Source organism: Heterocephalus glaber, unplaced genomic scaffold (assembly GCF_053883595.1).
Source record: "Heterocephalus glaber isolate CG9 unplaced genomic scaffold, H.glaber_assembly_v1.0 deba00000470, whole genome shotgun sequence".
NCBI classification, from domain to species: Eukaryota; Metazoa; Chordata; class Mammalia; order Rodentia; family Bathyergidae; genus Heterocephalus; species Heterocephalus glaber.
Window position 1 is genome coordinate 5,769,541 of NW_028258145.1, and position 16,545 is coordinate 5,786,085.

Below are 16,545 nucleotides of genomic sequence, written 5' to 3' on the forward strand. Positions count from 1 at the left end.
GCCTTCAGGCTAATGGCAGACCACAGATAAGTAAGGAAAAGCAAATAGGTTCAGGTAGTTATAAGTATTTAGCTCTTTGCCCAATAGTCTTTCAAGCATCCCTTTTTCTTAGCTTGGGACATAAATCTTGATCCTGGAACACACATTTATTCTCTTTGAAGTAGTCCAAATCAAAGTAAGAATATAACCATGTTTCTTTGTAGTGAGATTTTGTGTCAGCAGTTTCTCTTATAAGAGAGACACACACACACACACACACACAGAGAGAGAGAGAGAGAGAGAGAGAGAGAGAGAGAGAGAGAGAGAGAGAGACCCCTGAATTGTGTAAATATTGGGAATATTGGACATTGCCGTCCATGTCTATCTGGTCCTACAGGACCCAGATGGTGACATATCATCCTCTTCCTGTGTGAATAACCAGCTGACCCAGTATAACTTTGTCCCAGTGTCAAATCCTGTTCCCCCATGGGCCTCTTCAATATGTCTGCATTCACGGCTAGCAGGTGAGAAGGTAAGGCTGCAGAATTCGGGGAATGTCCCTTGGGCAGGCAGTATTTACCCACCCCTGCAAGTTGGGTTTCTGCCTACTTTCTGGCTTGTCTTTGACCACATGCAAGATGCCCTGCCCCTTGTTCAGACCTAGGGCAGCAATTGTAGGTGAGCATTCTACAACTCCGGGTTCTACCTAAGTAAAACCTGAGCGGCTGGCTCTTATTGTAATGTTTTCCTATAAAAATGGCCCCCCAGTTCTTCCTCCTTCCTTGCTATTTAGAAGTCTCTCTGATCAAACATCTTTGTTAATCCTGCCCTGCCACCTGTAGCTTATGAAATTGGTGCTGTCAGATGCCAGGGGAGACAGGATTCTAGCACTGAAGTTTGGTTCCCAGTGTAGCATTTTTTGCTTGCTTTGAGACGTCTTATCTAATTTACATCTTTTTGATGTGCTGTGGATCTAGCCTTAACTTTCCAGGACTATAATCAAATTATTGCAATACACAGTGAACAAGAGGCTGCTCTCAGGACTGTTGTGCTCATGTTGAGAAAGCTTGCAGACATATGGAGTGATCAACAAGTTACTTACATCCAAGCAGTGGCTTCTTCATTGCCCTTCACCAAGTTGAATGGCCCTCTATCTAAATGATGGAGAGGCTCCTCTCCTGGACCATCTACAGTTTGATGCTGCTGGTCAGAAGAGTTTTTCAGATGAGTGTACAAGGTGTGATCAAAAACTACACTAAATGTTTAAAAACAATTTTAATTGATTACAGTAAAAGATACATTGCCATCCTCCTGAAAATACTCCCCTCACTTCAGATACATTTATCCCATCATTCTTATCACTTTCTGAAGCAGGTCTGAAGTCCTCTTTCCTGAGTGTCTTTACAAGGTGTGATCAAAAATACAGTGAGCAGACCAGGGATTTAGTTCAGTGGTGCCACTGCCTGTCTCACAAGCGCAAGGTCCAGAATTCGATCCCCGGTACCAAAAAAAAAAAAAAAAATACAGTGAGTGCTGCTGCCCAGTGCCCTCTAAAGAAAGGCAGCTCAGAAAACACGATGCTGTATTCCTCCTTATTCATTGGCTTTGGCACTGTTTCACTTCTGCCTCTTCCCCAAAATAAAAATGACCATGAAAGGTAAACATTTTGGATCAATTAGGGACATTTGAGGCAACCACGACAACAGAACTAAGGACATTCAGGAAAAAAGAGCTGCTTCAGAAAGTGGCAAGAATGATGGGTAAGAGTGTTTGAAGCAAGGTGGAGCATTTTGAGGAGGATTAATGACAATGTGCCCTTTGCTGTAATAAAATTTTTTATTGTACCTCATTTGTTTTGGGAAGGAAGAGGTGTATATATGGATTCCATCTCTTTTCTATGTGATCAAAATGTGGCAGTTATTTGTGTGAAGACTTGGGAGTTTCACCCTTTCTCTCCTGCCTGGGCAACACCCCAGGGTACACGTGTATGTGGCACCTGCCTCTGCTTCCCAGCATGCATTTCACCACACTCATCGTGGGGCCCAGCACTGTGAGGTAGCCACACACACCAGCCCTCTGAAGTCGGCTCTAGTCAGTGTTATTGACTGCCTGATGGCCAGCCTGGTTTCCTCTCCTGGATTTCTTCCCATATTCAGTTGCCAAAGGCTCTTGCATCACTTTTGTATTCCTTAAAACCACAAAGGACAACAGATCCAATCTTTCACAACAACAGCTGTAAGTTGTTGTTTCAAACACTGGAAGGAAGAAAACTTCTTAGTACAGCCTGGCACTGGCAGAAACCTTAGATGATGGGTGTGGAAGGGGTAAGAGTTTATAGTCACATGTGTAACTCGGCCCTTCCCATCTGCTTGTTTATGAGAACCTCCAGAATTCACTCAGATTCGTTCATCCACACAGCAGAATTCATTGCCCTGCTGTACCTAAGAGAGAGCACCAATAACCTGGGTGCAAGGCCAGGCATGTGGCCTGGTCCCAGAGTGGGTGCTTAGCATGCATGAAGCCCTGGGTTCTATCTCTAGCACTAAACAAAGAAAAAGAAAAAATACAAAGGAGAGAGCCTTGAAATCTTTCTCCTAAAGTGAATAGATTAGCTGCCTGAACAATTTGCATTTCTCCAGGAAGTTGTTCACCAGGCCAGTTTTATTCCCTGGGGTTTAAGTCATGAGCTTTTATAGTTTTTTAAGCACCGAGAAAATAATCTCTAAAGAGACCTCTTGCCACATAAGGTGGAACAAAGTGTTGGTTTAAGATGTAGAATAAACAGGAAAAAGAAACCCAAATGTATAAAGATAACACATTTGTGCTATCTGTAATATTCTTATCAACAATAACTTAATAATAAAACAAACCATGTTTTGAAAATTGCAAAAGAGCTAGAAGATGTAAAGGGTCTTGTGTAGGCTGATGACTATTCAATTGACAAATATGACTAACACTTCCAGTACAAGGTGGTTACATAAAATGGATGTAGTTTAACCCCACAAAGTTTTGAGAAGAGTAAGCATGGTCTTTAAAAACAATTAAGTAATGTGTATTTTTATAGCACATTATAGTTCGGTAATGGAAATGCTGAAAAATCTTGTTATGTTCTGCAAGACAGTGAGTTATTTCCTGTAAATCTAGATGTTTTTGGAATTTTGTAAGGTTGTTCCTCATCTTCTCCTCCCCCTCCTCCTCCTCCTCCTCCTTCTTCTTCTTCTACTTCTCCCTCTCTTCCCTCCCCTTTCCCCCTCCCTTACCCTTTCCCTTCTCTCTTTCTTGTAGTGCTGGGGACCAAACCCAGGGCCTTACAAATGCAAAGCATGAGCTGTACTATTAAGCTACACTCACAGCCCTTGGAATTGTGAAGATCCCAGGTCTCTAAAGTATTTTGCTTTGCCTTGACCATGAAGAAGCAGCTTAAAAAGATGTCTGCCATCCCAGTCTTTGTTCCCATTGCCTTGATAAGTGATACCTACTTAATTTGAAGGGCATGGTGCCACCTGCAAGTGCTAGGTGCCACACCAGGCTGAGGGTGGGGGACTCTCTTCCCAGAAGCTTCACTGAAGGGTTCTGAGATCAAAAGTGTTTTTAAGGCCATTACACCCAGAGCCCAGCCCCTGGAAATCAGGGTAACGTATTTTCTTGTGTTGGCTTCTTTAATTAAACTGCACAGAGACTTATACAAAACCATAGAGAAGTAACGTGTGTTTCATTTGTTCATTCCAATTTCTAGGTGCCCTTGAGCATAGAAGCTTATTTGTGTTTCGTTTTGTTTTTAGAAGTCTCAGCACAAACGGAAATCTGCGACATTCAGCAAGACTGGAAGCCTTCGTTCCTTAGTAATGAGGAATTCACCCAGTTGATGTTAGAGGTGAATGCCCTTTCAGATTAGCTTAATCGAATGCAAATTAAACTGTCCCTACTTGTCCCTGATAAGCCCCTGAGCCCAAAGAAACAACGGGCGGTGGAAAGACGTCTGAAAACAGATACGGTCCAAGGCTCTGCCTGTGATTGCTCACGTTTCAATGCCTGAGTTGGGTGATAGAAGTGAGAATTCCCAAACTGAATGTGCTTGTAGCCTCAGTGGCTTCAGGGTGGGGCCCTTTGTGGTCTTCCAAACAGGGGACCCCAATGAGGGGAGGGGCAGAGGCAGATAGAGAAGGGAAGGAAAGGAGGGCACAATCACAATATTCTGCACTTGTCGCTGGCCCACAGAGTCTCCAGGATGCAATGATTATATTTTTCCCTTAGTAGAAACATTTGAAAAACAAGTCTTCTTTTAAAGTTATGCTTTTGCCTTGAGCTCATATTACATCAACATGGCACTCAGGTGAAGCCAGGGACCCTGGGCCTCCACTCAGCTCACACCCTCATTGCACTAAGATGCCTGTGTTCCTTCCTCTGGGTTGGGTGCCTGTTCACCTGCAGGTCATGTTTGTGAAAGCCTGGCCTGTCTGGGCAAGTGGCCTCCCCTAGCATTATACATCTATCCATGGGTGGGGGTCCTCAGGACTGGGGAGGAGCCATCGTGCTGGGGAGGGGCTCCCACCAGGTGATCAGAAAATGGCTTCTTGGGACAGATCTTTCTGTATGTCATCTATGTGCCTTTACCAGACTGATGTAAACTTCATTTTACATAGATTATGCAGAAAACAGAAAGTACTGGAATAAGAAAATGCCTGAATAAAGATTCCAAATATTACAAAATATAAATGCATTAATGAACATTTGCATAAAATGAAAGCTATTTAACGTGACATGGGAACTATATTTAAAGAAAATACAGAACTTTCTGCAGAGGCAATGCATTTTAAGTATGTTAAATTTAAAGCAGCTTGTGAGATATAATGTGGGATTAGTGCATCATTGTGCTACTTAATGTATATTGATTTATCTTTCCATTCTTATAGAAAAATATTTAAAACACATAACCTCCTGACATTGGCCTCTTTTTTTTTTTTTTTTTTTTTTTTTTTGGTACTGGGGATCGAACTCGGGACCTTGTGCTTAGGAGGCAAGCAGGAGAACCACTGAGCTCAATCCCTGGCCCTTCAGCCTCTTTTTTAAGAGCCGGTAGCACACACAGCCTTTTGCCCTTTTTCCGGTGAGTTTCAAAGTAGCAAAAGAATTTGAGGAAACCAGACTTTTATAAAGTTAAAAATGAATATATTTCTGGGCTGGAAGGCAAGACTAAGATTCAAGAGATTGGAGATTCTAGAGAAAGATACTCAGATTCCTATGGGTAGTCTTTGTGCTCCTTATGCACCTGCTCCCAGTGTAGACTGCTGGGGGCAGACAGAAAAGAAGACACACAGACACATGAACTGGCTCAGAAATGCAGCCTGTGCAACCAGCAGGCTCTGTTAAGTCATGGCTCCGGGTTGGAAATCCACGAACCTGTGCTTTTGAATGATCCCAGACAGGGAAAGTCCTCTACTCCTAGTTGTTCTTCAGTAGACACAGAGGTGCTGCTGTGACCAGGGCTCTCCTGTCTCCTCCCCAATGTCCTGAGATGCCCACCCTCACCCCACAGGCCCCTCACAAATATTGTCTCAGGCATCACATTCCAGACACATGTACTGTCGTCTCCTCAGAGGCCAGGAGGACCAGACACTGTGCCCTGGCTCCTGGAAAGGTCTCTTTATTCTAACAAGGACAGAATCTAGGAGAGAACCTGTGCCACCCCCAGGGTACGCTGGTGCCTCTGGGTATGAATCCTTCCTTCTTCCCCTTCTCTCAGAAAGGCACAAGACCAGATGCAGGAGGACTCATACAGTTGTGGGGTTGAAAGAATAAAAATGGCCAAGTTTGCAACCAGCCCCTGTGATCAAGTGTAAGGGCCCAGTGCTCAAACAAGTTGACTACAATGGACAGAAAGCTCTTGCCAGCTGGCACTTGGGAGTTCCTGTTGCTGAATTTAATCAGAAAGGCCACAGCAATCTAGTCCCTTAGCCTGGAGGCTGTCCTGGAGAACACGAGAAAGTTCCATCAGAGTTAGAGATTTTTCAGGAAAAGAAGCTTTTATTTCTCTCCAGTGTGTGCAGGCATAAAATTCTGAGCCTAAGGACCGGGATTTAGTTCAGTGGCACCAAGCCTGCCTTGCAAGCACAGGGACCTGAATTTGATCCCTGGTACTGCAAAAAAAAAAAAAAAAAGAAAGAAAGAAAGAAAATTCTGGGCCGAGCGCCACCTTTGGCAGTATGTGTCCCAGCCTAACCTGCCTTTTCTTGGGCAGGACAGCTCGAACTGTGGTGGCCCAAGGTGGAATCGCTCTCAGATACTGCTATAGGGCTTCCAAAGCCAGGAGCAGCATCCCTAACACCAAGACTCAGTGTGGTTCTTATACATTTGATGGAAAATGCCAAGGAGCGGATGAAAGAGTTCTTCTGTCTATAAATACTTCAGCTTTTTACACCTACTCTCTTGACAAATTCCAGAGGGACCCAGGCTCGCCATGCAAAAAGACCATTTGTGTAGCTCCTGCTTTTCTCAGCCCTTCAATCTGCTTTTTCCAGAAAGGTCCAGCTGACATCATCGGCAGCCCTCCACCCCTTAGAAACAGTCACCTCCAGGAGAGGAGAGCAGCTTGGAGTAACCAGAAGGGAGGGTGGCAAGAGATCAGTCCCTGGACAGTGAGTTACAGTTAGAGGAGAACCAGGAGTTCTCATGTACTGTTGCACAGGAAGTGACTATAGGTGATGCTCATGTACTATATATTTTTTAAAGCTAGGAGAAAGGATTTTGAATATTTTCACCATAAAGAAATGATAACTGTTTGAGGGGACAGATATGTTTAACCAGATTTAAACATTGCACTATCTATACATGTATTAAGATATCACATGGGATCCCATAAATAGATATAATTTTTACGCTTTCATGTATCAGTTAAAATTTCTATCTGGGTGTGGTGGTGCACACCTGTAATCCCAGCACTGGGGAGGTTGAGGCAGGAGGACTGCCATGAGTTCAAAGCCACTCTGTGCTGCATAGTGAGTCCAAGGCCAGCCTAAACTATATACTGAGACACCCTGTCTCAAAAACAAACAAAAAAAATGTGTTTACATTTTAAAAGAAAATATAATTTAGCAAAATAATTGAGAGAAAAACAAATAAAAGCACCAATTGGTAGGTTTCCACCTCAAAAGGGCTCTTCTTTCGTTCTCCATAACCCATACACTAATCTAGTCTCTCAGCCTCAGCATGATGGACATTTTGGACCCAATTCTTGGACAGAGGGTTGTGCAGTGCATTATGGGATGTTTGGTAGCATCCCTGGCCTCTACCCAGTAGGTGACAGCACCACCCACTCCAAATGACAACCAGAAATATCCCCAGACATTGCCAGATGTCCCCCAGTGGAGAGCCACTGATGTAATCTGAAAGGGTGAAGTAGAAAAACTGTGCTTTAATTTTTCCTTTGGTCTTCTGATTCACATGCATCAGTATAAAACAATAACTGGCCTTGTGTTAGTTTTCCTGGTAGCTGGGCACTGTCACATTGTGGATGTCACCCAGGTGCCCTGCACTTGGTGAGTGGCCCATGTCCAGTCACACCCTCCTCACTGCAAAGATGTCATCCCCTGGGCTGGGCAGATCATCAGTAACACCTGGAGTATCTGGTTGAAGGCAAACAAAATGTTTCTGGAACTTTCTAAACACACACTTCACTTTTCTTCTGAAAGCAGAAAAATGTCCAGACTTGAGGGAGATGACATTGCAGGATCCCGTCAGGAAAAACACCAGGGACAGGTGCGCAGTGGGCACCCCCGAGCTTCTGTACTGTATTATTCCAAGCAGTTTGGCTTTCTGATGAGGGGACTTTGTTTTTAATCTCTTCCATCTCCCCAGCTCTAGTCATCAGTACAACCTCTTTTTCAGCTGAGTAACACAATCTGAATTTTAGAAATCAACTTTGAGATGTATCTTACGGAAACAGCATTGTAAGTATCCACCTTAAAATAAATCTCAATACAAACTCTAAAACCAAAACAGTGAAAGCATCTGCTGAGTGGGAAAGCATTGTCCACACTAAACCTTTTACATTACAAGTGCCCAGAACATTGCACCCAGCACACAGAGGGACTCAGTAAATATGTTTCCCTGAATGCATTTTCTCCAATGTTCAAAAATGCTTCCATATGCAACTGAGTTAACAAACCCTCTCCCAATTTAGGAATAAGTGAATGCTTTCAGAGGGCTCTTCCTCTGGGAGCTACTTCTGTGGTAGTGAGTGTAGGCAGAGGTCTACCTTGGCCAACGGGCACAGTTTCTGTTTGGAAGGCATTGATTTGGTCTTATATTTTGCAATAAATGTTTACTGCTGAACTCAACATGGTATTGGAGAAGAGGAAGAGACTATAAGATATGGCTGATGTCTTCTAGTGAGGATGATAAGATTTCCAATTTAGCTCAGTAGCATTTTTATCATTAAAACTATTGAAGCAATGCCCATGGCTAAATTTTATTTATGATACCAAGGGATGAACTTTTCCATCGAGCCTGTAGTATATTGCAAGCACTTTTCCCAGGCTGGGCAATTCTGTGTAAACCATCCTGTGTGCAAGTCAGAAAAGTGGTCTGAAGCTATTCATGGAAATATTCTGAGGATTACAAAACAAAGCCGGTGTCAGAAAGTGGGTCCCTAGCTTCAGTGACATGAGCCTCCATAAAAGCATCACTAAGGAGCTTTCCAATGTTGCATTTTCTACAGGCATTAGATGGCTTCATCATTGTGGTGACCACAGATGGCAGCATCCTGTATGTCTCAGACAGCATCACACCGCTCCTCGGCCACTTGCCGGTGAGTCACTGCACCGGTAGCTTTTGCTGTACACATTGTCATCTTTTCCTGGAGTCTTTTAAATGGGAGGTGGTATAGGTGGGGGGAATCTATGTGGGAGAAGGGGACACCTGAGAGCCAGGAGTCCTGGGGGAGCAGAACAGGCCAAGCTCAGGGTCCCTGACAAAGAACAGGTACAGCCCTATGTCACCCTGGGACAAGTATGACAGCACGATCTCAGAAGGCCAGGCCTGGAGTAGGGGACTTGGGCACGGCCTGTCATCTTGATAAGAGTCATGGCACAGTTAGCAGAGCTCGGAGGATCCCAGACACCCCCAGTCAACTGAGAGGGGACCTGAGGAAAGGGCAAGAGATGGCTCAGACTAGGGTGAGCTTGAGGCTCCCTGAGTCCACATCTGAGCTTGCAAAAGGATTGTGATGCTCCACAGTGGTGCGGGTTTGGCAGCAGGGGCAAATCCGGGAAGGACATTGATGGGCCCCTGTCTTAAAAGAACTCATGGGGAGAGAATTTGAGCATGGGGAGGAGAGGCCGGCTCTGCAGCCAGGCCGGACCATGGAGGCTGGGGACTGGGTGGCTACAGTTGTCACAGACCCTAGCAGATGGATGTCCCTCCCTACTCATTCCCTCTGTTCCTCTTCCTCCTTCCTCTCTCCATCCCTGCCTTGCCCCTTTCTTCGTAAGCCCTGCTGCCTCCTGGTGCACCTCAATTCATAGATTTGCAGCAGAACAGCAGAGGACCCACTTTCAAGGGTCCCTCGCAGGCCCCAGCCAGCCTTCTGCTTCTTCTCATTGCCACTCCATTTATTCCTGCAGCACCTGACTGTGGCTGTCAGGACTCCCAGGAGAGTCATGCTGATGGGGATAAATCTTTGTCAGGTCTCTCTCCTTCCTCCAAGCCCAGCCAGTCACCAGCAGCCCCCCTCCCCTCACTGGGGGCCGGGATCTGGTGTGCAGCTCAGCAGTTCTCCCTTTCCTTCAGGTTGTACCTTCTCATTCCTCAGGTGAGCCCAGGACTTATCCACAGAGATAACAGCATTTCAGAAGCCCTTGGGGGCTGGGCTTGGTGGTGCATACCTGTAACCCCAGCACTCCAGAAGGCTGAGGTAGGAGGTTGGAAATCAGGAAACCAGCCTAGGCAATTTAGTGACCTTGTTTCATAGTAAAGAATTAAAAATGGCTAGGGATGTAGCTCAGTGTGAAAGCCCTGGATCCAATCTCCAGTACTGGGGTGGGGTGGGGTGGGGTGGGGGTGGGGGGAATCGACAGAGGACAGAGAAGCAGAGCAGGAAGGACCAGCATGTGCGCGACAGGACTTCGGGGCTGAAAGCCAGCAGCCAGCTGCGTGGGCGAGGGGTCACTGGGGGACCCAGTGCGGGCTGGGACAGGAGGCTACCATCCATCCCCAGCAGCACAGGCCTGTGGAGAGTGGCACCCAGCACAGGAGCCTGCCATGTCCCTGGGGCTGGCAGGATCATGGCAGGTCTAGGTCGCTCCCTCCGTCCTAGTGCTGACCCTGAGCGCGCCAGTGGGAGACCTTGGCACGGCTTTGTTTCTGCTGATGAAATCTGAGAACTTTTCTTTGCTAGTTTGACAGAGAAAAGAAAGAAAAATAGCTCAAAGAAGAGAGTGTGATGTTGTCGGCACCATTCCGGGGATCCTTTCTCAGTGTCTAAAGGCAGAAAGGTGTGAGGGGCGCTGTGTTTCTGGGAGACCCAGGGCTCACGTAGTGCAGAAGTGGAAAACATGCACATGGATGACCCAGTCTCCCCAGAAGGAAACAATGTCAGGCACAAGTGTTTATGAAGCTGGAGAGACCAATAGGCTACAGGCTGCAGCCACAGAAGGGATATGGGGCCAAGTTCCCTGACAGAGACAAATAGGAGAATAGGTCACAGAAAAGGAAAGACAGAGCCCCTGGCTTATTTTACCATGAAATGCAGCAGCTAGCCATGGTAGCGTATACCTGCAATCCCAGCACTCAGGAGGCTGAGGCAGGAGGATCACTGTGAGTTCAAGGCCAGCCCGGGCTACATAGTGAGTTCAAGGCCAGCGTGAACTACATAGTGAGACCTTGTCTCAAAAAACAAAACAAAACAAAAAAAGGACACATCCCTCAGCCCTTCTCTTAGCCTGCCCCTACAGGCTGAGAAACCCACCTGGTCCAAATGTTTCTCAGGTGTGGATCATGAAGAGTCCAGGTCTCTTGATTTCTACAAATTTTTCTTATGCTTTCTGATTTTTATATACATACATACAAAGGTATGCATAAAACATATGTCCAGTATTTAACATAATGATTGAGATAGGACATTCGGGCAGGTCATCACTGTGGTTAAGAAATAAGAGGGCCAAGCTGGTGTGGGGCACCCACTTATAATCCCAGCATTCTGGGAAGCCAAGGCAAGAGGACAGCAAGTTTGAGCCCAGCACCTGGGCAACTTAGCAACTTAGCATGACCCCATCTCAAAATTAGAAAGGACTGGGAATATACTCAAGGGGCATAGAAAGGCCCTACGTTCAAACCCCAGGGCACAAAAAAAACAGAGGTGAGGCCATAGAAGCTGTACCTCCACCCCTCACCACCAACAGAGGTGATCTATTTTCCTGGCTTCTGAAATTGTTTGTCTTTGTAGTTTTACCACCTTTGAATTCATCACTAAGCTATAATTTAGGAGAGGTTTAAGTATCCTTTATCCAAAATGGTTTGAACCAGAAGTGTTTTGGATTTAGGATTTTTCAGATATTGGCTTGCTTGCATATATTTGCATATACTTAAATATTTGCATATACTTAAATATTTGCATAATGAGCATTCTGTTGAAACACAAAATGTATTTATGTTTCCTATACACCTTACACACAGCCTGAAGGTAACTTTGTATAATATATTTGAGAATTTTGTGCATGAAAGTTTCTTGCTGTGGAATTTTCTCCCTGTAGCATCACACCAGCCTCCCAAAGCTGTGGATGGTGGGTTTTAGCTTTAGGGATGCTTACCCTGCATTGTCTTTTGCCTAGCATCACGAAAGTTCTCCTCCATAATGGAGACAGACACTTGTGACTGCTCCTTGTGCTCAGCTGTTGGTGAGATTCGGCGCCTCCCACCACTCTGTGCCACTGTCCCAGGTTTTCATCAGTGCGGTCCTCCTGTATTCCACTGCAGGAGTGCACTACAGTCCCTGCACCCATTCCAGAGGGAACCTTGGAAAGTGCTGCTGCAGTCCATCTGTTGTTTCCCGATGGATGTTATAAATGTCCCTGCTAGAGCCCCTCAAACATGGTCCAGGATATTCCAGGACAGACGCCTTGCTTCTGTGTTTCTGTGTGCCCTTTTGTGTGTGTGTGTGTGTGTGTGTGTGTGTGTGTGTGGTACTGAGAATTGATCTTCTCTCTGAGCTGCATCTCCAGCCCTTTTTTTAATTTTTTATGTTGTGATAGGGTCTCTCTAAATTGCCTAGGTTGAGCTCCCAACTTGTGATCCTCCTGCCTCAGCTTCCCAGAGTGCTGGGGTTACAGCCGTACACCATTGCACCTGGCCTTCCATGTGCTTCTGTTATAGGCCACCTTTACCTGCTGGTGCCCTTGAACTGGTGCCACTGGTTCAAGGGGCAGAATCTTCCAGTCCTGCTGCAGTGACAGCTCCTACCCGGGGTCCCGAGGCTCCACACAGGGGAAACGTGGGAGGGATGGGTACAGAACGAAGGCCAAGCTTCCTACACCAGCTCAGCAAAGGGCTGGCTCCTGGGTACTGCAGCCTGGGGCAGGTGGGGAGAGAGAGCCACCTCCTGTGCCTGACAGGTAAGGAGGCTTCTGATAAAGTGACTCAGCTGCTACAGGTGACACCACCCCTCCCCCATGCCCATAATTGCTATTATTTTAATCAACAGAGCGCAGCTCATTCAAGGAACAGTTCAGCTGCTGATGCAATATACCTGCTGATCAGCACTAGGATTTAAATTGTCGACTTGTCACTGTTTATGGCAGTTTTCAGCACCCAGAAGTGCCATAATAGTCATCCCAGAGCCAAGCACAGTTCTGGGCCTTGTGGATTAACCCACCTGCCCATGGCTGCACCCAAGAGCCACCATGCCCCCAGTCTCAGCCCCTGGTGCACCTCTGGGGGAGCAGCCTTAGATGGAGCCCTGCAAGAAAAGACCGTAGGGTGACTTATCATTCGAACGTGTCTGAAATCTCTTTAAGAAGAAAGACTGTCATCCATGAACATTAGTAATCTGCTATAAAAGCTAGAGGGAATGGGCTTAAAATAAAATCAAGAACTCAGAAGCAAGGTGAAGAAGCAGGTATGGACTTGTGGAGGATTGATAGAGTTGTTGTCCATGGAGATAAAACTGGAGCCACCCATCTAAGTCACTGCCTGCTGTGTCCAAGTCCTCACCCACTAAGATGCTGAGGCCAGGGGCGCAGGGCCTTTGCCGCTCTGTGGTCCCCAAACAGCCCCTGGCACCTCAGAGCCCTGAGTGGTACTGGTTGGAGTTCGGCAATGAATGAGTGCTTTGGGCTCCATCCTTGTCTTAGTCATTTTCTTGTTTCTGGGACAAAATACCTGACACCCACAACAAAAAGGAGGAGAGGCTTATTTCAGCTCATAGTTTGTAGAGGTTCAGTCCATGGTCAGCGGGCTCCAAGGCAGGGTGGCATGGCAGAAGAGGATGGTGGAAGAGAAGCTGCTTGTGGCATGGTGGCAGGAAGCAGGGAGAGAAGGGAGGAGCAGGGAGGGAGGTGAACCCTTCCAGGCCATGCCCCGGGAGGCTACCGCTTCCAACCAGACCCCATTTCCCAACAGCAAATCAGCTTTACACCCCCACAATGCAGTCACCTCCCAGGAGTTCTACTTAGGGGTACATGAGGCTTTGGGGGACATCTAGATAGAAACTGTAACTGTCCTCTCTCCACCCTGCCCTGGCTGTCTTGTTCACACTCTGCCTATCTCTAGCCTGGCTTCTTCTGCCCCGCCCATCAGACCACAGTGGAATCACCTTAAAACCCAATGATAGCTGCTCCTCTGCTTACAGTGGCTGCTGTGCCAGTGAACCTGAGAGTTGTAACTGTACTAGGTCCAAAATGCCTAGCACCCACCTAAGTGGCGGGACACCTTAGCTGAGCAGCATAGCACCCCGGAGTGTCAGTTGTGTCCCTTCGTGATCCCTGGACCCAACTTGGAGCTCTGGTTCAGTGTCAGCACTCAGTGTCTCTGGAGAGGATTGGGTCACGTATCACCAGGCCAGGAAAAGGCCCCAACTCAAAACTCTAAGTGCATTTTCTACTGAATGTGCATTGCTTTTGCACTGTCATAGAGTGGAAGTGTCACAGCTAGTCCATGTGAAGCCAGGACGTCTGCCCTGCTGCCCCTTCCTGCCTCAAGGCCCTACAACAGACTCCTGGTTCAACAGACTTCCTGGGTCCCCTACATCTGGGCCCCACTTCTCTCTACACTTCCTCTTCTGTGGCTTCTACACACACACACACGCACACACACACACGCACGCACACACATGCGTGATACTGAGTGGCCTCCACCTGCCTGGAGCACCATGACCCCCAGACCCTACTCAAGGATCCCTCCCTCTGGGAATCATTCCCTGGGAGCCTTCACCCCAGCCAAGAGTCAATGCAGCACCTCAGTATTCTCTGTGCTCTACCTTGTTTGCTGGCCACACCTTTCTCGGCTGGTTACTGCCTTTGTGTTGAAGGCCAGGAACGTTCTGACAATGTCAGGAATACCAAATGAGCAAGGCTCAGGAGCTCCTGTGGGTAAGAGGGAGACAGAAACAAGTCGGCTCCTCCATGAACAAGAAAATGCCACTGCAAAGCCAGGCCTGGTGGTGCATGCCTGCAACTCCAGCACTCTGAGATGCTGAGTCAGGAGGATTACAAGTTTGAGCTCAGCCTGGGCAAATTAGCAAGTTGGTGAAACCCTGCGTCAAAATTTAAAAACATAAAAAGGGCTGGGGATAAAGCTCAGCACGAAGACCCTGGGTTCAATCCTCAGTATGGCAAAAAAGGAAAAGAAGAGGCCAGCGAAGGAGAGTCACCTCTGCGTCATCCAGGAAGTGCTCGCTCAAAGCCCCTGCATTTATCCAGGGCTTTGCTGTGTGCTGTTCACTGCAGGCAGTGACACTCAGCGGTTTCTAAACATCACTTCACAGTGACCGGGCCACACTCTGACACCCAGGCTGCTGCTGTCCTGGCAGAGCGGCTGCCCTCGCAGGCGCAGGGGCCAGCAGTGACTGCGCAGCTCGGGAGAGTGTGGCAACAGAGGGGCCCAGCGTGGGCAGATCATCCCGGTAAGAGGTGATGTGATGTGGTCCAGGCCAAGGCAGAAGCCCTGGAAATAGACTGGATGGAGGGGGGAGCGTTGGAGGGGGGACGCCAGCACCACATGCACACCATGGGGTACAGTGGTTCAGACACAAAAGGGAGGAGCCAAAGGTGCTGCTCGGTGTGCAGTCTGGAGGGTGGTCAGGTGACCACTTCCCTGCAGAGGGTGCGGTTGGGACCGAAGGAGAACCTGGCAGACATGTGTGACTCTGAGTGCCAGCTGAAAGGTTGAGCCTAAGAATCCGGGTGTACATAGGTGGCATTTGAAGCTGTGGGAGTGCATGTGTTTACTGAGGGAAACTGAGGCAGGGAGCAATGTGCCTGTCTCTTCTCTCCATGGTGAGCTCCTCCCTGCTCTCTCCAGTGTGGTCAACACCAGCCACACATGGCTATTCAGATTTCAATGAAAAATGAAGTGAAATTGAAACTTCAGTTCCTGGGCTACCACGTGGCTGGAAGCTCCCATAATCATGCAAATTCAAGTCCATTTCCCTCTTCCTGGGTGGTGTTATTGGACAAAGCTGTATCCAGCCTCTGTCTTTCATTTATTTTGTATTCTGGTGCCTAGGCATTGAGAAGAAAAGGGCAACTCCATCCATGAGTGACCTTTAAGAAGTCAATAGATGGTCTGTGCCAGCCTAAACGTCAAGGAAGGGACCCATCGGGCTTGGCCCAGTTTAAATGAGCCATTGGAGGCTGTGGGGCGGCACACGCATCACCCGCTCTGCCCAGCGTGAATGCAGAGCGTGGGTAGATAAGGCTTCTCCAGCAAGTGGAGACTCTGTGTCTATGTGCCTGTCAGACCGGGCCCTGAGTTCCTTAAAGCAGTTGAGCAAGTTCCCCAGTTCCCCACCCCAGGATTCATCCAACTACAGACTGAAAATGTTTGAAAAAAATTGTGTCTGTGCTGAACATGTACAAACTTTATTCTTGTCATTATTCCTTAAACAATAAAGTGTAACAACACTGTATTGAGGATTCTAATTTGAAGTATATAAGTGGATGTGTGTGGCTTCCAAGCAAATGCTACACCATCTTTTTATGAGACTTGCACATCCATGGACTTCATTACCCACAGGAGGTCCCTAGGACACCGGGGACAACTCTAAAACCTTTTATTTGTACTTTCGTTGATTTATTTCATGGTGCTGGGGATGGGACCCAGGGCTTCATGCGTGCTACGAAAGTGCTCTGCCACTGAGCCACAGCCACAGCAGCCCCTGGAAAACCTTTTAGACTTGTTGTTATATTGTATACCTAAAATGTACCAATAAAATTAATTTTTTTTAAAAAAAGAAAACCTTTTAAGACTGTGATTCAAGATTCTCTTCACAGAGAATAGGATCTTGGACTCTCTGTTTCAGAAACCAATTCTGAACTGTCAAGAGCATCTGGTTTTTGCCCTCACTTTCATTGATCA

General features: G+C 47.1%; 1 protein-coding gene across 23 annotated transcripts in view; it reads left to right on the forward strand.

Moving 5' to 3' along the window:
* The window catches only part of Npas2 (neuronal PAS domain protein 2), a 154,012-nt gene that overhangs the window by 98,848 nt on the left and 38,619 nt on the right, over positions 1 to 16,545 (forward strand). For 22 of the 23 annotated variants that reach the window (XM_087203643.1, XM_021258099.2, XM_087203661.1 and 19 more), the window contains 2 exons: positions 3,762 to 3,853; positions 8,696 to 8,785. In XM_087203643.1, coding sequence (XP_087059769.1) covers positions 3,762 to 3,853; positions 8,696 to 8,785 — 182 coding nt within the window. The remainder of the gene's footprint in view (positions 1 to 3,761; positions 3,854 to 8,695; positions 8,786 to 16,545) is intronic. The other variant, XM_021258109.2, reaches the window with a different exon arrangement.